This window comes from Liolophura sinensis, chromosome 1, assembly GCF_032854445.1.
Source record: "Liolophura sinensis isolate JHLJ2023 chromosome 1, CUHK_Ljap_v2, whole genome shotgun sequence".
In the NCBI taxonomy this organism is placed as follows: Eukaryota; Metazoa; Mollusca; class Polyplacophora; order Chitonida; family Chitonidae; genus Liolophura; species Liolophura sinensis.
The window spans coordinates 16,757,826-16,780,366 of NC_088295.1; the positions used below are offsets into that span (position 1 = coordinate 16,757,826).

Below are 22,541 nucleotides of genomic sequence, written 5' to 3' on the forward strand. Positions count from 1 at the left end.
AGTCAGAGCTCTTGTGACAGGGGAGACAACTGACACAGTATCAGTACCCTGTTTACTCAATCCACAGTAGAGCTTCCACAGAGGCTTTAGTAAACTCAAGTCAATACTTAAACATGATGAACTGCCATTCCTGAAACAAAAACATGGTGTACTTGATACTATGGAACACTTGAAAGAACAAACTGTAAATATACTTATAGCTACATGTATACTCTTCATAAGCCCATCATTGATCTCAGCATAAAATATCATTAAAGTTACATGAACTAACTAAAGTACCACTGCATTCTGAACAGCCAATGCCTACAAATTGCCAACAGTGATGTTTAAAAGTGACTTAGGAAGCTAATAATCAGCTTGATATTAACTCTCGTCCAAAGTGAAGCGATGTTAGGGTTAAGACTATGAATTGAAAGTCACTATGATTCAGTTGAGTCTTACCTGTGCTCACTGTGAATGATCCTCAGAAGCAGTTGTATAACCTTCAATCTCTGACAGGAAGTCTGTTTACAGGCCACATAAATAAGACTGGCCCACAACTCCCCAGCTGGTAACACACGGTTCAGTGTATTGCTGAAAAACAAAGGTTTATTTGTACTCAGGTTGTGATCACGCCCATGATGGCTGAGGTGAATATATAGATCTACATCTGAATTCAACCATTAACAGATTAGGGTAACTGCCAATGATGAAATACATGGCAAGCCTATGATCAAAGAAATAATGATTTATAGATCCTAGAGTACATAATTAATATTATATGTTAAATAACCTGGATGCAGTTTAGCAGAAGATCAGAGATTCTAATGCTGAAACAATCTTCAAAGCTACAACAATGAAGTGACACCCCTTTGCAATGTGATGTACTGACTTACAAGGCTGAGTGTGAGAGGAGAATTCTGTTGAGGATGAGGTAGCCTGTGTCAAAGCCATCCCTCTGACTGGCCCACACTGTGAACTTGTATCCCCAGTCTGTACCACTGCCGTCTGAGGTGAAGCGGAAGTACAAGGTGTCACCTGACAACAATAACAATATTTACACTGAATGGCAATGGAAAAATACATACATTATCATGTAGACCAACCAGATCACATTCAATTTAAATGACAGTTTATGTAGCATATGTGCTTAAATGTGAGCTGAATGAGCTCACAAATCCTTCTTTATCTTGTACAAATTTTTCATTCCTTTTATATTTATATGCCAATTATAAATGTAACAACATTTACATGTAGCAACTTGCCAAACAAAATACAGTAACATTACTAATATCTATCATTCTTGGCCTTCTAGATATGTGCCACATATGTTTGCATTCTTTAGTCCATGTGCTATTAAAGTCACCCTTTATACAACCAAGTAAACCATAAGATAAACAGACTGTTTTTCTGGTAGCACGGAGATTGCTTTTAGAGCAGGTTTGATCACATGGCAGTGAGTCAATCAACAAAAAATTGGGAAAAAATCTGACACACTGCCATCTGATTATAACCCAAAGACAACATGTCAAGGTTTATACAGAATTCTAAGACTGCATACCTGGCACATCAAAGTTGTACCAGTTGGTATGTGATGTCCCACTGAACACCTTCTTGTCCTGGGTGTAACTGGCTGAGGTGGAGAATACCAATTCATCGCAGCCTTCCTCTGTGGCACATCTGAAACAGTCACATAAACATCCCCCAGTCTTCAGTTGAGATACAGTTGTAATGGCCAAGTGGTAAATATGTGCTGCACTAAAGACCACTAACAATTTATAGATGTGATCAATTGTCTAAGTGAGATGACCAGTTTTGGATTTCATGCATTGTCAAACATTTACTCCTTTTCTCCATACTTCTCTCAGTTTGAAAGATGCACGTGTAAAATAAACTATATGTACTACAGCAACCCTAGAAAACAGCGAATTAATTCTCTTCTGATGGCTCAAAATATTGATTCTATCTTTTCCAATATATAAATGGATATTTTGATGCAAGAAAAGGTAAGGATTTAATTAAAAAATAATGACTTTATTGGGTCAGTGTTGTTTATTTTAAACCGGTAAATGCAGAAGAGTTGAAATTTTAGAATGAGGCACCACAGATGTATGGAAGTCTAAAATCAACAAAGACTCCATAAAAAGTCATTATTTCTATTCTATCATACTTTAAACTTTTACATATTTATTTGACACGAAAGTGAAGGGAATGCAGAGCAAATTCCACAACAATCCCTTATTTCGCTGCAGACTCTTGTTTGCTGTCAACACCTGCTCTACACTGTCATGGAAAGGACCATACACACACAAAGCAGAGGGGTAAATCAATTAGCATGAGATTGTTGTTGCCTGCGTTAATGAATTTGTGGCCTGAACACCTGTGATAACCCCTACTTAGAAATGGTGTCGTCCAAGGTGGACTTTTGTGATGTGAGTCGTGACATGGGTAAGTTCCGAAGCGTGCATCTCTAATTTTAGACCTGTTGACCTGTGAAAAAATTCAAAGTATAATATCATTCTGAGTAGCCAGACATAATGCCACCAGCAGTTTTCTCTGTCACGACTTGAAGATACTCTTACAGATTACAGCATGTTTGAAGTGGTACTAGTCCAGCCTCACCTGGGGTCAAATGAGACGGAGAGGACGGTGGCCCCCGGGAAATGGAGGGTCTCCTCAATGTTACAGTTGTTCTTATAGTTGTGTTCTGACTCCTTGGTCTCCACAGAATAGCTGACTTCCTCCATCAGCTGGCAGGCTGTCTGAGCTACAGCCACCATGCTCTCCTGGTCACAGTTCTCTATCACCTTCTCCACAACCTTCACACACAAAGACAGTATGATAATTATTAGGATTATAAGTGAATATTGAAATACATGTCCCAAATACAAGGTCATTATTTCTTAAGATATTTGAGTGTGCTTGAAGGAAATTGTTTTCCATTAAAATATCTCATATTTAATAAACATAAATTTGTCTTCCAGTTTTTCCATTTGCGGTGTAACCTCATGGTTTTCTTACAAGTATATGCCCTAATATTGTCATTTACTGTGCACATCCATTATTATTATTTTATCTGTGATGTTTTGCTGTTTTAACATCAACTGCAACTTTACTTTGGTCTTAACATGATGGTGTCTCCTTGAAACAGACCAACTCAAATGTTAACAATGTTATAGTGCTGCTTCACCATGCCTGAACACCTAACATGAGGTCTCGTCATGTCCAAGTATACTGACACCAGATCGACCAGTGCTTTACCTATTATCCCCTAGCCAGGGAAGTAGCAAGATTTAAAAGCATCTGGTGCCGCTATTGAATTCTAGGTCTCTCACTTGTAAGGCTGACACTCTAATCTCTTGATCATTACAGTGTATTTTTTAAAAATAGCTGGGACTGGACGGTCTATAAATTACTCTGTCTATGTCAAATTCAAATTTCTGACATCCTATCTTTTGAAATGGGCCCTTCATTTAACAAGGGCCTGAGTGCAGAATGACAAGGTTTCTTATGGGTGTCAAAACTTTTGTGAGATCTGTGTTTTTTATACTACAGTAAACAATCAATCTACCTGGTGAAACTGCTCCCTGCTGTCTGAGCGGTTGAGCAGGTCGAGAATACAGGGGATATGCTGATGGTCCTTACAGCCCAGCACCGTGTAGTTGATGTTCATGCCTCTGGGCCAGTCTGCCAGCAGTAAGGAGAGAACCTGTCGACTGTACAGTACAGCCATGGCCGTGTTCACCTTGCCCAGGTACTCGCGGGAAGAGATCTTCTCCTGCCTCTCCAGCTCAGACTTCCACAGCTCACCGCTCTTGGTCTTCCTCTGTTTGAGGATTTCTTCCTGCACCTCCTTGTCTGGCGTGGCTATCAGCTTCTGGGTCTCCTCTGATGGCTCTTCTTTAGCCTTGTCTAGGGTTCTGATGAAAATGAGAACAACGAATACACTGAATACATTGAATACATTGCTCAATACACTGATCTAAATCCATAGCAGCTGGGCTTTACGGCAGTAACAACAGAATTTCGTTCAGTGTTTCTCGCTTGAAGGATGCATGAAAAGGAACTCAAAAACAAAGATTATGTTTCAATGCCAAATAAAGAAAATTATGCCCCAGAATTTTCGTAAAAAAAAGCATTTTGGGGGGATTTTTATACCTATTAAATACCATCCTATGTTATGCACATTTTCCGCTAACGGTCAGATTTTTTCGGAATTTATGTCATTGTTGATGTTGTTCGGAACTCAGTGAACACCCCCGAAGTGCCCCTAGCGCGCTGAACCGCTTTGCTCCATGTGGGCAAGGTGACATGTACACAGATACTGCGTGGCTTCTTCAGGCCAGTTTAACACCGCCTCCACACCCATACACCCGGCCCAGTTCAGTCTGTTCACCACACTCCCACCCCAATTTGGCCAGACCCATTCAATCTGTCCCCCAGCCTTATCTTTAAAGAGGGATCATTGTTGACCTCAGCACTGCAAACTACTTAATTTCCAGACTGACTGCTGGGGCCTTAAGAACTTTATGTACTATGAAGACATTTTTTACCCCACAAAGTGAAAATTGAAAAAACACATGATAATCAGCTCATTAAGGACTAAAACCAAAGCATATCATGTATCCTTTAATAATTTTCCCTATGGCATTTAGTCTGCCTATTATAATGCATGTGTTCTATAAATTTCAACCTTGATTACAAATTCATCTCTTTTCTTAAAAAATGTGTACAAATCTATTTCTATGTTGCACTTCACAAAAAAAAAAATGGAGCAGCACTCAGTGGAACCTGTGAGCCCTAGCATCCTAAACAAACACATACTCAGAAACAACATACTGAACAAACTGGGTAGTACAAAATGCATAAAAGTTTCATAAAGACTTTCCACAAAAGCCAGGAATAAAATGGAATCTTAAATAAGAAACATTATAGACTGAAAATAGGAACACCTATCTTTAGAGTTGAGTTTGAAAAGAAGATGTAATTAAAATAGAGACCAATACTCAATTACACGTATCACAGATAACAGAACTGCTACATACAATTGCCACAAAAATGTTTTGCAAAAGTTCATCTCAGAATATGAAAACACATGCATTAAAAACCAAGGAAATGATGTGGATGTGAGTTGCAAATAGACAGTTGTGCTAAGCAATAAAATACACAATATGTTAACAAATTATCTGACTAGTGATTTATGCTGGATTTAAGAACGTCTCCTACAATGCACACCAGACTGTGACACTTACTGCCGCTCTGATTTCTTCTTCAGACAGAACAACTGGATGCCCTGATCTATGGCCTTGTCCCCAGGGTTGGAGGTTTCAGGTGTGGACGTGTTCTTATGCCTGTAAGGTGTGCATCAAAAAAGTTCAACACTGTAAAACCTGTATTATTTAAGACTATATACATGTTGTGTACACGCAGCTTTATAAAGCTGTAAGTTAGCTAATCACTGGTAGATTTATAATAGGGTGAAATATAAATGCTATGTTCACACTAGGAGTTACCTGTAGCTACTGTAGTACCTCTAGTCACTGTATTTTTTATGACATAATCAGACCAGTCACATGGGCATAAACAGAAAGCATGACTTAATTCAAATGCTTATTTCAAAACAATTTTCAATTCAAGGAAGAAAGTACATACCATTTCTTTGTAAGCTTTTTTATTTCATCAGGTGTCTTGTAATGCTCTCCTTCCAAACTTCAAACAAAGAATACCTTCTATTAGTAAGGGTTGTACACCTTCTATTAGTAAGTCTGTACACCTTCTCTCATTTTCCAATGGCCACACTCATCTACTCATATTACAAGTCTATTTCTGATACACCACAGGCATGTGGAACAAAACTGAATCCTACATTACACATCTTTGTTTTTAAATATGAACTACACCAAATAACACAGAATATAAAGATTAATCCTATGTATTCAAGGTCAAAAAAATTTGAAACTTGTGCTTCCAATTTTCATGGAACCCTTATTAGGCAGCATATTGTTATGTATGACTATTTAACGTTTTCATGTACTGTTAGTCTGCAGACCTTTGTGAAAGCATAACAGGCCCTGTTATATGTGTACAGCGCGGACCGGATCGAAAGCACCTTGTTCAATGCTTCGTTTATTTCATTGGCTGTTAATTCTGTGTTTAAGAATAGTTGAATCCACCTGGAACGTATATAAGCCGTGTTTTCTGTGCAGAGAGGAGGTATTTTTGCTGCATCCGCTGGGAGCCAGGAGAGTGTGCGACGCTCTCGTATTGAGTCCATTATATTGATATGAGCTGGTGATGCCAGTTTCGTTTGGGAGGACAGTTTTCTATGCCGGCACCGTTTGTGTACCACAGTTGTACTGATGTCTGGTATTAGTGAATTTCTGCGGAAGTCACGTTTATTGGTGTTCGGATCTTTATTATGATTATACAGTGTTGACTGTGTAATTTGTTTAACACGCTGACCTCACCTGACCGACAAGGTCGTCACGGACTCTAAACTGAAGTTTTCAGTTTTGTAAAGGACGTTCGTTCTGCCACAAGGTGACATTACTCTACGTCTCTGAACGGCTCGTTTGTGAGTTTCTGCGGGAGCTGTGACTGTTCTAAAGTGGATTATACCTCTATGCCTGGATTTACCCTGTGTTGTGCTCTGCGGGTGTGACGTCATTCAAAGGCTTGACTGTTCCAGTTCTGTGTAACCTGTGTACTGTGTTCGCGTTCGCTAACCTAGCAAAGTACCTGACTGGGACAATTTGTGACTTGTGTGAATTGTGTGTTTATCCCATGGTCTTTACGTTGGATCTCCTGGAATACGTTCCTTGGGATGCAAAGGTGAACTGGAAACTTTTAAAGACCGGTAATACTGATGTGTATGTTTTTTTAATGTTGTTGTTGTTGAACTGTCTGTAAAACTGTACGTCTCATTTTATATATAAACATTGTTTACATTGTAATATTGAGTCACTGAGTCTGTTTTCTGTTGCTGTTTTCAATACCGTAACAATATAGTAAGTTAATGTTTGAATAGTTGTACAGGTGCTGTATGTATCATGACAGAACATGAGAACAGAGCACTAACTTTTCCTGAATGGCTAAGACAATAGCAGCTGTATTCCCTTCATTGACATCATACAGGAATCGGAGAACATCCAGTGGGACTTTAAGTTGATCATGGAGGGTCTGTTACAGAAAAACACACATTTCCAAAGTCTGTCACAATTCATCAGCATTAAATCACATCAGTTATACTTGCAATAAATCTGGAAAAAATCTGAAATCATCACAACATACTCACAGTAAGAAGCAAACAAGATATTAAGAATAACTTTAAAATTTACAGGATTTAAATGGTTTACCAGTCGAATCTTGATCTTACAGCAGTAGATGCAGTTAAACTCTATTAAAGGTATTGTTCACTGGGTTAAATAGCTGTGACATCTCAAGTACAGGAGTTTGTGACATCTACCAGATCTCTCATTAACTGACTGGCCCATGCTGAAATGTCTACAGCAGGCCCATGTTCAAAGATAGGATGTCAAAACTTTGCCAGACCGACAGCTTAGTCAGCAAAAAATTACACAACACTGAACAGAGGTTGCGTACTGTCTAATGGTTTTATAGCAGTATCTATCACATTGCGGTGGTTCAACAGTCTTGAGTCAGAGTGAGCTGAAGAGTTGTGAGTGCCGACATGATAGTAAGGTATAGTGCCACCAATAAAGCAGGTTTACACCCGTGTGGTAACAGCAGAGTACTGTGCTATGTACCATATTTCTTCTAATTTTTGGGACACCTGATCTGGTCGTTGTAGCCAATATACATGTAATTGTAGCAGAAATATTAAGTTTCTTTTTTCTGTTTTCAGCACTACTAATATCTTTCCCCAAAATTAGAACAACCTTAAACTTTGGTTGTAACAGCACAGAACTATACAGTAGCAGTTTATTAAGTACTTTAACCACTTCCTATCGCTCACTTATTAAATTCCTCAAATTTTTCACATGTGAAAGAGCAACTTTCAGGGCAATTTATGCATATTTACAATTTGTTTTTCTAGACAAAACTACACTGGTTGGATTGACCAATTTCAGGAAAAAGGATAATTTTAACTGTCTACAAAAAAGAATGCCTTCAGAATAAGCTGGAAGAAAACCAAAAAAAAAAAAAAAAAGGTGACTCAAATACTGCAGTAATACCAAAACAAACAACTTAGAACTGAAAAGCTACCTGAAAGTACATCTTGGTTTTTTCATCAATGCCCTCCATGCATTTCTCCTTGATCTCTTTATCACAGGATGAGTCAGAGTCAAGAGAATAGTCTGAGTCCTCGTCGTCGCTGGTAACAAGCTCCTCCTCCTGACTCTCTTTGATTGGTATGCCAGGCTGATCCTGTATTTTGATCCCCTTTTTTTCCGAAGCAGCCTCCTTTTCTGGATCAACTGATGAGCCTGTCGCAGACCCTGGCCTGATCACTGTACCCTCAGCAGTTACAGGTTTTTTGGATTTCAACTTTGCTGATTTTACAGCATCTTTTAAAAGTTTGGCATTCTTTCTTTCGTGAGTGTACATCATTAAAGACAGAACCTATGGAGAGTAAAATGGAGGAAATTATACAAATACTTTGCAATCTTATGTTACACATGACTCCCTGAAGTAAATATCTGAAAACTAATGATCCAGAATTTATTTACAGTTTTATGACAATCTTTTATTTCATTTCCTGATCTTGTTCAAGAAAAGACTGAATACAGTTTCTGCTGGTTTTTCTACAACTTTATGTGTCCCATACAAGTATTAATTTGGGTATTTGAGTTTCTTCGCAGCCTGTAAAGCCACTATAAAGTGGTCATTCAGTCAACCTATTTCGTGTTTGGTATGGCAAAGAATTAACAACTAACAAATTAACAAATTCAAGACAAAATGAGGCTTAAAAAGAGCTTGGAAATCAGCCATAAAGGTGCAGCAAACTGGTCAATCAGGAGTTAAATCCTAATATAAACTACTTTTTCAACTGTTCCGCATTTAAAATGGAAGCCTTGGATGCTATTAAGATTGGCCAACTTTATGATTTCTTAAAAAGTAAACAATAGCCAGTCTGAACAAAACATGCCGAAGTAACACCATGGAAGCATACAAAAAGGTTGACAGTACAAATGTTGATTTTACTGATGATGCCAGAAAATTACAAATGTATTCACTGAGGATCAATGGAACAGTGATGTGATGGGGTTTCGGTTGTCATGACTGCTCGCAGCCAGCCATTACCTCAAGATCTTTGAGTAGCCATTGTCTACTGAAGCCGGTGCCTTGGCTGGCCATGTAGACGACACACTGAAGAAAATCCGTCTGGTAGAGCTCTGTACAAGTCCTTTCTGTCATCAACAGGAGGGTTTTACTAAGGGCCTTTAGGGCAAGGGAGAGCACCCAACTCTGCTCAACACTCAACACCTCACCTGAAACATAACACCAGTGATAAAATTACAAGCATGGCTTAAGATACAAATGCTGTCAAATACTTATTGTTACAAGTGTAATCATGTACAAATAATGACAAATACGACATCTAAAAATTCCCAGACCAAGGCCAGGAATGACCCCATACCACAGAAACCATTATTTCATTAAGAATATAAGATTCTAGAGGATATCAATCATGAGTTAATGCATCACTGCACACAGGTATTGGATGCCTGTGGCTACAATGGGACAGAGTGGAAGGCTCAAGCTTGCACATGTGGTATGACATGCTTATGTTACTTCATTGTTGCATTGTTACAAGACTAGCGACATTTCCCTCTCACCTTTCTTCAGTCTTGTAATGATATCTTTGGTGATCTGCATGAATATTTCCAGGTGATCAGAGTGCAGGATGTCCAGCTGAGAGGAGGCACACTCCACATATTTGTCCTTCACCTGCCAAAACAAGATAGCCTGGACAAATACCCTAAAAAAGCTCATAATACATAGCACTTACAAATTTTAGCTTACTAACACACAGGTAGCCATTACTAAAGTCACACACAGGTAGCCACTACTAGAGTCACACACTTGTAGCCATTACTAGTGTCACACACAGGTAGCCATTACTAGAGTCACACACTCGTAGCCATTACTAGAGTCACACACTCGTAGTCATTACTGGAGTCACACACAGGTAGCCAGTACTGGAGTCACACACAAGTAGCCATTAAAAAACACAAGAACAAAAGATCTTCACTCCAGCAATAAATATCACCGACAATAACAAAATGTGACAGCATTTATCAAAATATAAAATAAATTGGGCAATATGGTAATTTTGAATATGTTAGGAGTAATCATCAAGACAGTGGTGCATTTATATCTATACATTACAGCTCTTTTGGAGTTGATTACAGATGAACATGTTTCATACTGAGACAGGATTGTCAATAAACTCACAGTCTGCCTCTTCCTCGTTTTCACATCAATGAGCAGAGTCTGGTGTGTAGCTGAGAAATGTTTCAGAACAATTCCATTTTTAACATCTGTTCCCACTAGGTCATATGTCACTGATGTTCCAATGGTCAGTATCTGAAAAAACAAGCACATATCTATTAATCATGTATCGGGGTGTATAAACTGAAAATTATTTTAAAGAAATAACTAAAATCATCACGTAACATCACACTTTTCTGGTTACCTCAGTAATAATGTTATGAACAATCAGAGAACTTTTTTTTCACAGGTTTTTTAGAACCTGTTTACAACAATTTCACACAATATAATGAGTAAAATAAGAAGAGAAAAGAAAACTCACCTCTGGAAATCCAGCGATTATGAAAAGTGCAAATATGGAGGAGAGATCTGGTTTCTGTAGGAAAAAAATTTCAAAATCATTTAAGACGGTCAGTGAAATGGTCCAAATATTGTAATATACATACTATACGTTAACCTGTCTGCAAGAATGATTCTGAATTACTTTCTTGGTAACTGGATCATGTCACATTTATAAATTATTTCTCAAACAGCTGCAATTAGGATGTTTGGAAATGAGATAAATGTCACTGAAATTCAAAAGAAATTTTTTTATTTTTTTTTTTTATATCTGTTAATTTTGTTTTATAACCAAAGTGGATGCCAGTATTGTTGAAAATGAGAAATTCACTCAAAAGTGTGTTAATTTTAAGTCAAACTCATTTCAAAATAAAATAACAACTGAACTTCAGTCCAGATTGTCCTGAATCAAGACTGTTGAAGGCACCCCCAAGGTTTTAATTTTTATAAACAATACCTGATAATCTGAGAAAGCCATAAAAGCTGTGATATAATTGGATTTGGATGGAAAACTCCACGGGAAGATGGACAATCAGCTTGAACAATGCTACGTGCTTCTGGTTTCAACATTATAATCCATCAAGTGCTATCAGGTATAGGACTTACCTGTCTGTTGTTATCCAGACAGTCAAATTTGCTTCATCACTACAGACAGACCATTCAACACGTGAGTGATCAGGTGTAGTAACTAGAGAACTCACTTGTCTGAGGTTATCCATACACTCAGAGATGTGCTTCATCACTACAGATAGACCATTCAAAACGTGAGTGATCAGGTGTAGTAACTAGAGAACTCACCTGTCTGAGGTTATCCATACATTCAGAGATGTGCTTCATCACTACGGACAGACCATTCAACACATGAATGATCAGGTGTAGTAACTAGAGAACTCACCTGTCTGAGGTTATCCATACACTCAGAGATGTGCTTCATCACTACAGACAGACCATTCAAAACGTGAGTGATCAGGTGTAGTAGCTAGAGAACTCACCTGTCTGAGGTTATCCATACACTCAGAGATGTGCTTCATCACTACAGGCTTCCACTCTGGAGTGAGGTAAAGCTTCCTGAGGATTCGGGACAACGGCCAGGCCCAGTCTAAACAACTCCTAAGGTAAGGAACAACTTCACAATATTATGGTCAGGAAATAAAACAAGGAAGTTCTCCATACCTACGTTCACCAATTTCTGAGCATCAATGCATTTTGAGTAAATTAAGAACTACATGTAATAGTGTGCAAATAATAAGATGAAAAAACATTTATAATTTAACTGATAAACCACAGATGCTAAGATTCAAGGTAAAAAAAAAAACACTTTTCATGCTGTAAGAACAATTTTGTCTAGATTTACTCTGCATAAAATATAACAAATGTTTTATAATATAATTTGCAAATATAATAAATATTTCTACTGGTCAGATGTACAACAGCTGGATCTAGCCAACAATCATCATAATGATAAAAACAAAACTGACTTTATATACAGTTCAGTACCATTCTAAACACTTTGCCCCAAAATCAAAAAGGTATTCTATGGTGTTTTGCCCCTCTTGTGCATCTTTCACAGTGTTCGTCATTTCATGCTTCACGGCCGCATCAGCAGTCTGCAACACAAGAACAAGAGACATACAGGTGAATCTGTACCCAGCAATACATGTACAAGCAAACTGCGTAATAATCATTAAATAAGAAAGTGACAAACACGTTAGTTTTGCTTCAACACACTGCTTCTTCCACTACTTTCAACTTTAAAGGGTTTAAAATCATTGAATGGGTTAATAGTAACGTACGTGGATTTCCTACACTAAAATGTCATGCTGACATGTCCATCCAGTGAAAGTGATACGCTTCATCAATATTTATACTCCGGCCATACATGTCTGCCAGCTACCTGCGGATGGTTGTTGGTTTCCCCTGGGATCTGCCTGGTTTCCTCTCGCCATAATGCTGGCCGCCATCGTTTAAGTGAAATATTCTTGAGTACGGTGTAAAACACCAATCAAATAAATAAATAAATATATTTATACTTATAGATCATTTTTTATACCAACATCTTTTGGCAAAAACTGAAGCAAAACAGTATTAAAATTTATGGAAATGAAGTTACCTTTCTTGTGCTTCTGGTTAGCAGCATGCCTAACAAGCCCATGGCTAAATGTACAGTGTTCACCTCATGACCACTGTCTCTCCTACAATACATAAACACACATCATAACACAAGAGTTTAGCCACTTACATTGACATGTGGTCTGTTAAATAAGCGAATGATAACAATTGGTATGGTCTGATTTGTTTGGTTTGGATTTAACAATGCTTTCTACATCACTTAGTCATCTTACAACAATGGCATTACAAGTTTCATGTATATTTAGACAATTCTTGATGATGTAGGTTCTTCCCACCATAATGCTGGCCACCTTCATATAAGTGAAATATTCTTGAGTATGGTGTAAAATTCAATCAAATACAAAAATATATAAATAATGTATATTGCAAAGACACAATGCAGGTTTATATCAGCTCTTAACGTTAGTTTTACCATGAAATGGATGAATGTATTGGAAATGTACCTCACAATCTTGAAGAGAAGTTGCAGGAAAGACTCGTTGTTGAAGTTGTAGATGGAATCAGTTTCAATCTTCTGTAACAGAAATGCAAACCTTAATATTAAGTTTCGAAAGATTCTGCTGCATTAAAAGGTATTACTTGTCCATTAAAGGCATGTAACCTGGCTCAGCCACATACATGGCATCCAAATGTATTAGTACCTACATGTATCACCTGTCTATAAGAGAACATAGAAGGTCTTCCTTTATGTTTGCCTAGCTCTAACAGAGGCTTAAAATGGAATCTTCCGGTCAATGCAGGTCAATATTATAATGTACTATTTCTCTTTATTATACCTATACATACAACACTCTCTTGCAAGATACAATAAAACAGTGATTTTCTTTGTATGAATACCTTTCAAAATGATTCTGTGATAAGCATACATATATCATACATCCTACAGTATAACAGATATCCCTAGTGTCCCACCCACAGGTGATCTCACCTGATCCACCAGGGGCACCATGGCCCCTAGCAGTCCCATGATTCTCTCCTGGGAGTGGATTGCAAAGGCCTCCTCTTGTCGTACCTCTAGCTGTTTCTCACATTCACTTTTCACCTCACCTGTCCAACACAAACACCCAAACAAAACACTAAAATACTAATTCAGTGTGGTAATGTTTTGAAACGTAACATTTGTCTTTTTATAACTATTTTTTCACATATTTTAAAAGGGTCGCAGAATTTGATTAAAATGATTTAAACCAGTGGTTGCAATATCCAAAAACGTACATCTTATAACTCCATTTTTATCAATCTGTCATATATACATGTATTAATCTTACATCCTGATACACGCTCAGAAAACTTGGTGTCTACTTACCTTCTGCCTCCTTGGGTACAGTGAGCAGACAGTGCATGGCTATGTCAATACACTGGTTATGAAGTTGGACAGCGGCCTGCTGGTAGTCCCTGTCCCCCTGCTGTGAGTGGGTCTCAGTGCCATAGATGTAGTTAACCAGACAGAGAGCCAGTGTGGAGTACAGCAGCCAGACATGTTGATGGATATACGCCTGCAGCAGGCTGTCACATTCACGCTTTGTGTTCTTCACTGTCATGAAGAAATTAAGGATAACTTTAAGCAGCAGGATCCAGTTGTTTGAAAGTGTATCAGCTTATACTGGTTGTTATTCTTTAAATCTTTAGTCAAACTCAGCAGCCAATGCAGTGCTCCAAAGTCAAAGTATATCAGCAACAGTTTTATTTCTTTATTTAATGTAATGTTACACAATTTTTTTAGGCTAAGTACAAAATTGAAGACCAGAAGTTAAATCTGATATTAAGTCTTAAAGCGGTTTGAACAGCCTGGCCCAGGATATTTATCTATTTATTCATGATTCGTATTTTACACCAATCTACTCAAGAACATTTCACTTATACAACTGCAGCCAGCCTTATGGTGAGGAGAAACCAGACAGAGCCCGATGAAAGCCCACTACCACCTACAGGTTGCCGCCAGACTTTCCATGTATAACAAGAGAATTTGCAAAAATACACTTATACAAGTGACATTTCCTAATGTAGAGAAAGATAAAATCTACAGCTTGATTGACAAAGCATCACAGGCAAGATGCAAATCTTTCAAGGAATTAATGTTTCGTTTAGATGTTTATATGCCATACGACGACGAGTAGTCATAAGGACCAGTCCATCCCGCCAAACTGCTGCCGCCACTGAAGTATCATGCCTAAGACACCAGACACACTCCACCTAATCATATTACACTGACACCAGGCCAACCAGTCATGTTTCCTTGCTCTAACCTCTCAGTTTTGAGAACCAAACCAGGCAGCAACAAGTATCAATCTTAAAGTCATTGGTATCAACCGACCTGGTTCTGATCACAGAGTCTCCCGACTTCCAAGACGGATGCTCTAGCCATTAAGATGTCTATAAATTGATTAATATGTTAACACTTTTTTTGATTAATTCTTCCTCAAACATAAGTTTCTATAAAGTTCTTAGTCTTAACATCACCCATCCAAGTTCAGAGGACAAGCACACTTACACTTCACCATAGGGAACTTGGTAATGTCATGTTCAGAAGAATGTCTGAAATGTATGAAAACAACAGTAAGTTTACCATTGCTCTAATACAATGCACAGGTAAGTCATCACAACTTAGCCAACATACATGTGTTTAGGGCAAAATTGCTCTCTACAAGCTACTGCATAAAGTTGGATGTCTTTAATATCACAAATTTCAAAACAAGGCAAGATATACAGTTTTACAGCCATTTGCTATAGTTACAGTTTCATATATTAAAATTTTACAGTAACACATTATTAAAGGTGACTAAACAGAAGACAAAGTAGTCATTGTAGATCAAAGTCATGAGATATGACCACCAGGTAAGAAGTGATTATAACACATCTGACATCAACATACAAGATACTACTGAATCAAGGTAATAACACATCTTTTGCTATGAATTCTTTCAAAGTATCTTACAATGCAAAGGTTCCTCAGACTAGCAACAGAAACCATTCACTTCTGATCAATAGTGAAGTTTGATTTTAAAGAATTATTTGATACAAGAATATTAGATCCCCGTAAACATGCTCTTACCCTGAAGGGAAGGACTCTGTGATGTGACAACCCAGACAAAGGTCAAAATCTTCACACACGTTACAGTGAATACGAGTTCCAACAATAAATGACTGGCACTTGTTACATTTATACCTGAAGGAAACAATGGCAAAATGGAACATGTGAAAACAATTCAAAGAATGCTTTGCACGTAAGTGGTCACAAACACCACTGATTTTGGTGAATGTTGAAAAAAAAAAAAATGTAAAGATTATAAAATATCACATTTTGACACTTCACCATTCCTTAGATACAGCATGCACAAATACGGAGATGATGATTCTATAACATAATTTGATAAAGGGCATATTACATAAACTCCTAGAAGCATTTCAAAGTGGTATACAGTACTGGTAATCACATAAAAGGTATTGCACTCTATGACCTTTTATATGAGCACAAAACATGTTTTTATTTTTATTTTTTTTGTTCACCGGTATCACTGATACATATTCCCACTACTGTTGAAATCAGTTCAAATCCTATGAAATACCTCAAATTGTAATAACTGGTTTTAGAAGTAGGTGCAGCAGTGGGTGCACAAACAACATTCTGTTCTAAATGAGCATATCCTGAGAAGTACCAGCACTTACATGAGGTACACCATGTCATGATCATCTGTGTGTTTTGAGTTATCACTCTCTGCATACGGCTTAACACCTCCTGTCAAATATACCACAATTTAACATAACAAAATCCTGAATTTTCACATATCCAGTCACATGACATAAGATTTACTCCAGAGCCCTGGATATTTTCTAAACTTTAATTGACACAAAGGCAATCTTCATGATCACCATAACACATGTACTGTACAAGGGGTTGATTTCCCCACCTGTGCCCTCCTATGTAGATGGCCAATGCTTCATGACCAGCTTTACCATATCGCTGACATGTACACTATACATGTAAAGATTTGATTTCCCTGTTTTGCTCACCAGATTAGCATGCACCACACAAGTTCATATTTCATGACTAGAGCTTTGATTTCCTTATTTTGCTCACCAGCTTAGCATGTAGCACATATGTTCAGATTTCATGACTATAGGTGTTGCTCACCAGCATAGCATGTAGCACATATGTTCACATTTCATAACTAAGGTTTGATTTCTCTGTTTTGCTCACCAGCATAGCATGTAGCACACAGGTCCATGTCCTCACACTGTAGACACCTGTACCTCCGCCCAGGCAAGGTCACAGAACAACCATCACAGCTAATCTCCACATCCAACAGGTCTGAGAACTTGGCTACAAACATCTGTATTGGCTGAAATCAAAAAAGGAAATAGTGAAACTATCAAATTCTTTATCAAGTTTTACTGTATCCAAACAACCTTCATTTACAGCCATGCAAATCCTATCAAAAAGCAAATATTCCCAGAGACTAATTTACTTTACATAAAATCCTATTTCATTTTTTCCCAAATTTTTTAATTATTTCCAAAGCTACATCTTTTTTGAAAAAGAGGAAACGGCCTGTTCTGACTGAGGCTTCTAAACAGGTAATTTTCTTTCTCTAATAAATTCAATCCATACATTCAGCCTGCCACGTGTTGACGTGGCAATCTGAGGAGCCTACCTTGCGTTCCTCGGAGGATACCCCATCATGTTTGTGGTACCAAGTAGAGAAGCCTTTGCCAGAGTCGGCACTACATTCCTGAAACCAGGTCTTACATTGCTCATACTCGCGCAGTTCTTTGTTCTCTTCCTGCTCAGCCACTGTACGATCACGCATCTTCACTGTCTCTGAGAGAATGGGAAACAAAAAAATAAATGTTACAAACTGAAAAGCCTATACAAAGTAGTTAGATGCAAGTTTCTTGAGTCTGATAAGGCTGATATCACTCTGTCGTATTTTGTATAATCTATGGTGCCATCATGCAAACATATGATCACCGGAATATCTTGCTAAAGAAACAGAACATTTGAGATGTGTTGTTTGGTGTCACAACAGTAATTAGCTGGGTTGACAGAAGTGTTGGAATTGAGTTAGCAAGCAATTCAAACTGAATGCCATGTAAATTTATTCATTAGTGGGTCACAGAACTGACTTTCAAAATGAAGTGAGAAAATAACCCATCAGAAATCAAATGCTAACAAGGGTTACCTTTAGCTATGTCGAAGAACAAAGATGGAAGTTTGACCTCAGAAATGAAGGAGAAGTCATATGGCTGCAAACACAACACAACATTACATTAAAGGGATACAAATTGATCATCTTTTGTCCTCAATAAAGATGTCCAATAACAATACTCTAAAATAGGTATAGAATTCAGTTTTAAAGGATGTGGTAAAATTATGTAAATAGAGCTTCCTTGAAAGTGCGCAAAATTTTGCATCCAGTAACATTCAAATTTGTACGAAACTACATGTAAACAATTAAATCTTGTTACATATGAGATGACATTAATAGTATATAGTCCTGAGTATAACATTTCTGGGTTAAAGTGATTTGCTTTGTTGTCAAGATGACAGATACAGTCGCAAGAGATTAAAGGCTTACCTGCCACTGAGTGTCCAGGAAGTGCAGCAAACAAGCCTGTATGAAGTCATAGGCATTGGCCATATTCCTGAGAGGGAAAATACTAGAAGAATTAAACTAGATGTTTGATTGGTTTAACTCTGTACAGTACACTTTATAGCCTATACGATGGCCATCAGGTCTTTAGGGTAGGCAACCGGATTAGTCAAGAGTAAATCCTACGTGTATGTCAAAATGTAATATGACCTGGTGTAATATACCTTGTTATATATCACAATTTAGCCCTCTGTGGGTACCAGGAATCTCATCCACATGTATGTACAAATTTCAAGGCATATTTTCGAGTGTGTGATAAAATTCCTGAGTATGTGATAAAATGTAGGGGATCGCCACCAAAGCCATAGACATACCTCTTGAGCTGTCGTCTCTGGGTCCCCTGGAAGGAGTCGACTAGCCGTCTGATTAACACATAATAGGATTTTCTCACCCTGGACTCTAAATCCAGACCACACCCATCCAGACCCTCCGCATAATGTTTGGCAAAGGAATCTTGGAAGGACAACATCTCTGACAGGAACAGCACAGTTGGGATCTGTTAACAATGAAATATCCCGTACCATGTGAGGTAAAATAATACATTCTTTGAAATTTGTACAACCTCAAGCACACTGAAGTATCCAATCACATCCACACAGTCAGAACAAAGTGGATTGCAATAAATGATTGAGGAAAAAAAAACTCTCAGTAAAATACTGTGTTTCACCCAAAGTTTGGTATGGAAAAGCGAAATTTTAGACGCACATGATGCCCTGAGAATGATACTATTGACATTTAAGATTTTCTCATAAGAATTTAATCCATCTTCGCGAGAATAAAAATCTATAATAATGGATAAATCAATCACAATAAGGCAAAATGTGTCAGATGAAAATGCTAAACTTTCGATGAAATACAGTAATGTGATTTAGCAGGAATTATATGTTACAAACAGAAGGGAAGTGTTTGAGTGAGTGAATGAGTGCTTGGGGGCTTAACGTCGTACTCTACAATTTTTCAGTTTTTCTGACGATGAAGGAATCCTTAGGATTTATGAAATGTGCCTCCTTGCAGCAGGGAGGATTTCTACCCCTCTTTTATCTAGTACTGCTTCACTGAGATGACTTACCCAAGGCAAGTAAGCCGCCCCGCCCGAGCCATTATACTGATACGGGTCAACCAGTCGTTGCACTATCCCCTATATGCTGAACGCCAAGCGAGGAAGTTAAAACTTCCTCTTTTAAAGTCTTAGGTGTGACTCTACCCAGGATTGATCCTGGATCCACCGCTCCCGAAGCGGACGCTCTACCAACTGTGCTATCTGGGCCGGTTGGAAGTGTTTGATTCAGACCACTTGACAAACATGAATACTAGGATACAATGAAGCTGTGATATGGCTGCTGTTCATGTTAACTTGAGAGTGTATGCACGTACATGTACCTAGATTCTTCAACTCTCTTGGTTGTCTATTAAAGCATATTCTGAAGGCATTATTGTATGTAAACTGATAAAATTATACTTTTGGAGAAGCCCTGGAATTGGCCAATCCAATCAATGTAGTTCTGTCTCCAGAATCATACTAGAAATGTTCATAAATTGCACAGAAAGTTGCTCTTTCATATGCAAAAAGACTGAGGAATTAGGGTATATACTGACTTGGAATATGTTATCTTCACTGGTCTGCCTGATGAACTCTGAGGCAAACATGTACACCTCTGCCACAGCCTGAGCATGCTGAGATCTCTCCTGTAACAGCCGATTTACCCTGCAACCAAAAACAGCGTACTGCTTAAGCTGTCACAAACACATACATTTCTACATCTATAAATAAGTCAAACTTTGAATATGGGTACTTCTGAAAATGATGGGAAGTATGAAGCCTCAATTAAACTATTAAAGTGAAGACAGAAACACTAGCAATATGGATAGCAGAAGTAGAATTCACTCATATAGATGTCAAGAGAGCATTATTTTAACAAATGAACAGTCAGTAATCACACATCTGTATGCATCTGTTTTGTAACACAAGAACCCTAATTTCAACACTCATTTTTCATTACCCTACCTTTTGTGGATTCTAAATTCAAAGAACATGAAAATGGTAGAATCTCACTGAGTCTCATTTTGAAACACACTGAAGAAATTGTTGGAAAATAATACACAAATCAATATGTTTTCATTAGCCTCACCTTTCTGATGACCAAGCAGGATCTCGTACAAACTCAATCACCAACTTAAAGGCTGGGTACTTCTCAAATCCAACTGAGTCAAAGTCAGCCTGTAATAAAGATGTATACGAAATTAACCTCATAAATTACAGAGAGATCAACAGTGATACAATTAATGAGAAAGAATCTCTTCCACCCTTTGCATAGTTATGACACTACCCATCAGTTTGGATTACCCGTAGTAATTTACTGGTCTTCTAGTAATTAATAAGCCAAACAGGCATTAATTTAAAACTGTCCAAACCAAACCCATGTGCAGAATACGTAAGTGCAATACAAACAGATTTACCTTAATCAGCTTTTCCAGCCCTGTATACAATTTCTTGTTAGATACCTTCTTAAACAATTGCTTACTGGTTTTCTGCTTGAGCTGAAAAACAATCAAGGTCATTGTTTTCAAGTACAAATTAATCCAATCATAACATCTTTATTTATCAGGTAGTCTTATATATCATAATGATGGATTTATTAATCAAAGGTAGCTTATTTTGTTTTACAATGAAAAGTGTTCTTCGTCAAGGCCTTCAAACATAAAACAATATATATAAATTAACTGTACTTCAGTATCAGTTCACATCACAACACATTATGATTGTCAGCTTTTAAGACAGAGAATTAACAAATGTACTAAACTATGGAAATATTTATGAAGCTTACCTCATGTTTTAACTGAACCTTGCTCAGGCCAGCAAACTTCAACAGGTACAAGGCTTTCCCCTTACACAGTATAACTATACATAAGAAAGAATTCCAGAATAATAGCACTCAAGAGTTGGGACAAAGAAAAAAAAACACATTAACTCTGTACAAGCATGTACACTAAAATATATCAACTGCTGACTTGAAAAAAGGAAGTTAGATGATTTGGAACCACACATAGTACAAATGACATTTCATATACCAATTTATATATTAAGTATGAACTAGAAATATTTATATTAAACACATGTTGTGTCAGAAAAGTACCTGGGACTCCTTTAACAAAGCGTACTTAGCTTTACGTGCACTTAACTTCCATGGAGACCAGTACTGTCGGTACTACGTCGCCATGGTAGTTATGTGAAATGACGCCCAGGTCATCAATTTTGGCCAATATCATCATGTATTTTTACATAAACCTATAAAAAACAATGAAATCAAACCTGGGTCATCTTCAATGTTGGAATCTGTATTTGTATGATCTGCTGAGTCTGCCAACTGTTTCTTCTTTATCTGTCTTTGAGCAAGCTATATAATAAACCAAAACTTTCCATAAGTGTGTAGTCTTAAGGAATATACATGTAGGACCATGTTGACCCCTACACCAGTGTTTCCTCACACACCTGCCAAGTGTATGTACACCATGATTACAACATCAACTTCAGCTCTTTCCACCTGAGAGCCAAACACCAAGCAGGTAAAAAATGAGTCAAACTTAGCTCAAAAAATAATTAATAAAAGTTTCCTTCACAAAAAAATTTTTAACAATTTTCCCAGAAGCCAACAGGCAGGAAGGAGAGTACCCACCAAGTGCATCCTGAGATACTCTGCTGCATTGTAAGCCTGGAAGATCCCATCACTGATAGGGTTCACACTCTCACCAACCTCACAGCTTTGAACTGAAAGCAAACAAAGGACAACACCTTAAACTTCTGGAATTTCAAATTAGTAAGAATATGACTTACAACTCCAAATGGCTTTGAAGCTTATCTTCTACAGTTTCAGCAATTACTGAATAAATAAACTTTACTATTTACAATTTACTAACACTCTACTTCAAAAGCAAACCACAAATCAAGTATCATAGTAATTAAATTGTAGTGATATAAGTGCATGATTA

The 22,541-nt window shown here is 37.6% G+C and overlaps 1 protein-coding gene across 1 annotated transcript in view; it reads right to left on the reverse strand.

Annotated features, from left to right (window-relative positions):
• LOC135461238 (zinc finger ZZ-type and EF-hand domain-containing protein 1-like) overlaps positions 1-22,541 on the reverse strand; it is a 51,554-nt gene that overhangs the window by 2,701 nt on the left and 26,312 nt on the right. Inside the window, exons 42-75 of the mRNA XM_064741809.1 lie at positions 22,229-22,320; positions 21,865-21,949; positions 21,380-21,453; positions 21,012-21,092; positions 20,684-20,772; positions 20,151-20,259; positions 18,869-19,050; positions 18,480-18,546; positions 18,084-18,147; positions 17,556-17,722; positions 17,102-17,243; positions 16,570-16,639; positions 15,956-16,069; positions 15,395-15,438; positions 14,210-14,437; positions 13,832-13,950; positions 13,347-13,417; positions 12,884-12,965; positions 12,271-12,380; positions 11,766-11,883; positions 10,757-10,810; positions 10,399-10,530; positions 9,780-9,891; positions 9,244-9,431; positions 8,206-8,562; positions 7,058-7,158; positions 5,632-5,688; positions 5,232-5,330; positions 3,551-3,899; positions 2,602-2,798; positions 1,541-1,659; positions 876-1,017; positions 442-573; positions 1-130 (exon numbers count right to left, since the gene is read on the reverse strand). Coding sequence (XP_064597879.1) covers positions 1-130; positions 442-573; positions 876-1,017; positions 1,541-1,659; positions 2,602-2,798; positions 3,551-3,899; positions 5,232-5,330; positions 5,632-5,688; positions 7,058-7,158; positions 8,206-8,562; positions 9,244-9,431; positions 9,780-9,891; positions 10,399-10,530; positions 10,757-10,810; positions 11,766-11,883; positions 12,271-12,380; positions 12,884-12,965; positions 13,347-13,417; positions 13,832-13,950; positions 14,210-14,437; positions 15,395-15,438; positions 15,956-16,069; positions 16,570-16,639; positions 17,102-17,243; positions 17,556-17,722; positions 18,084-18,147; positions 18,480-18,546; positions 18,869-19,050; positions 20,151-20,259; positions 20,684-20,772; positions 21,012-21,092; positions 21,380-21,453; positions 21,865-21,949; positions 22,229-22,320 — 4,277 coding nt within the window. The remainder of the gene's footprint in view (positions 131-441; positions 574-875; positions 1,018-1,540; positions 1,660-2,601; positions 2,799-3,550; positions 3,900-5,231; positions 5,331-5,631; positions 5,689-7,057; positions 7,159-8,205; positions 8,563-9,243; positions 9,432-9,779; positions 9,892-10,398; positions 10,531-10,756; positions 10,811-11,765; positions 11,884-12,270; positions 12,381-12,883; positions 12,966-13,346; positions 13,418-13,831; positions 13,951-14,209; positions 14,438-15,394; positions 15,439-15,955; positions 16,070-16,569; positions 16,640-17,101; positions 17,244-17,555; positions 17,723-18,083; positions 18,148-18,479; positions 18,547-18,868; positions 19,051-20,150; positions 20,260-20,683; positions 20,773-21,011; positions 21,093-21,379; positions 21,454-21,864; positions 21,950-22,228; positions 22,321-22,541) is intronic.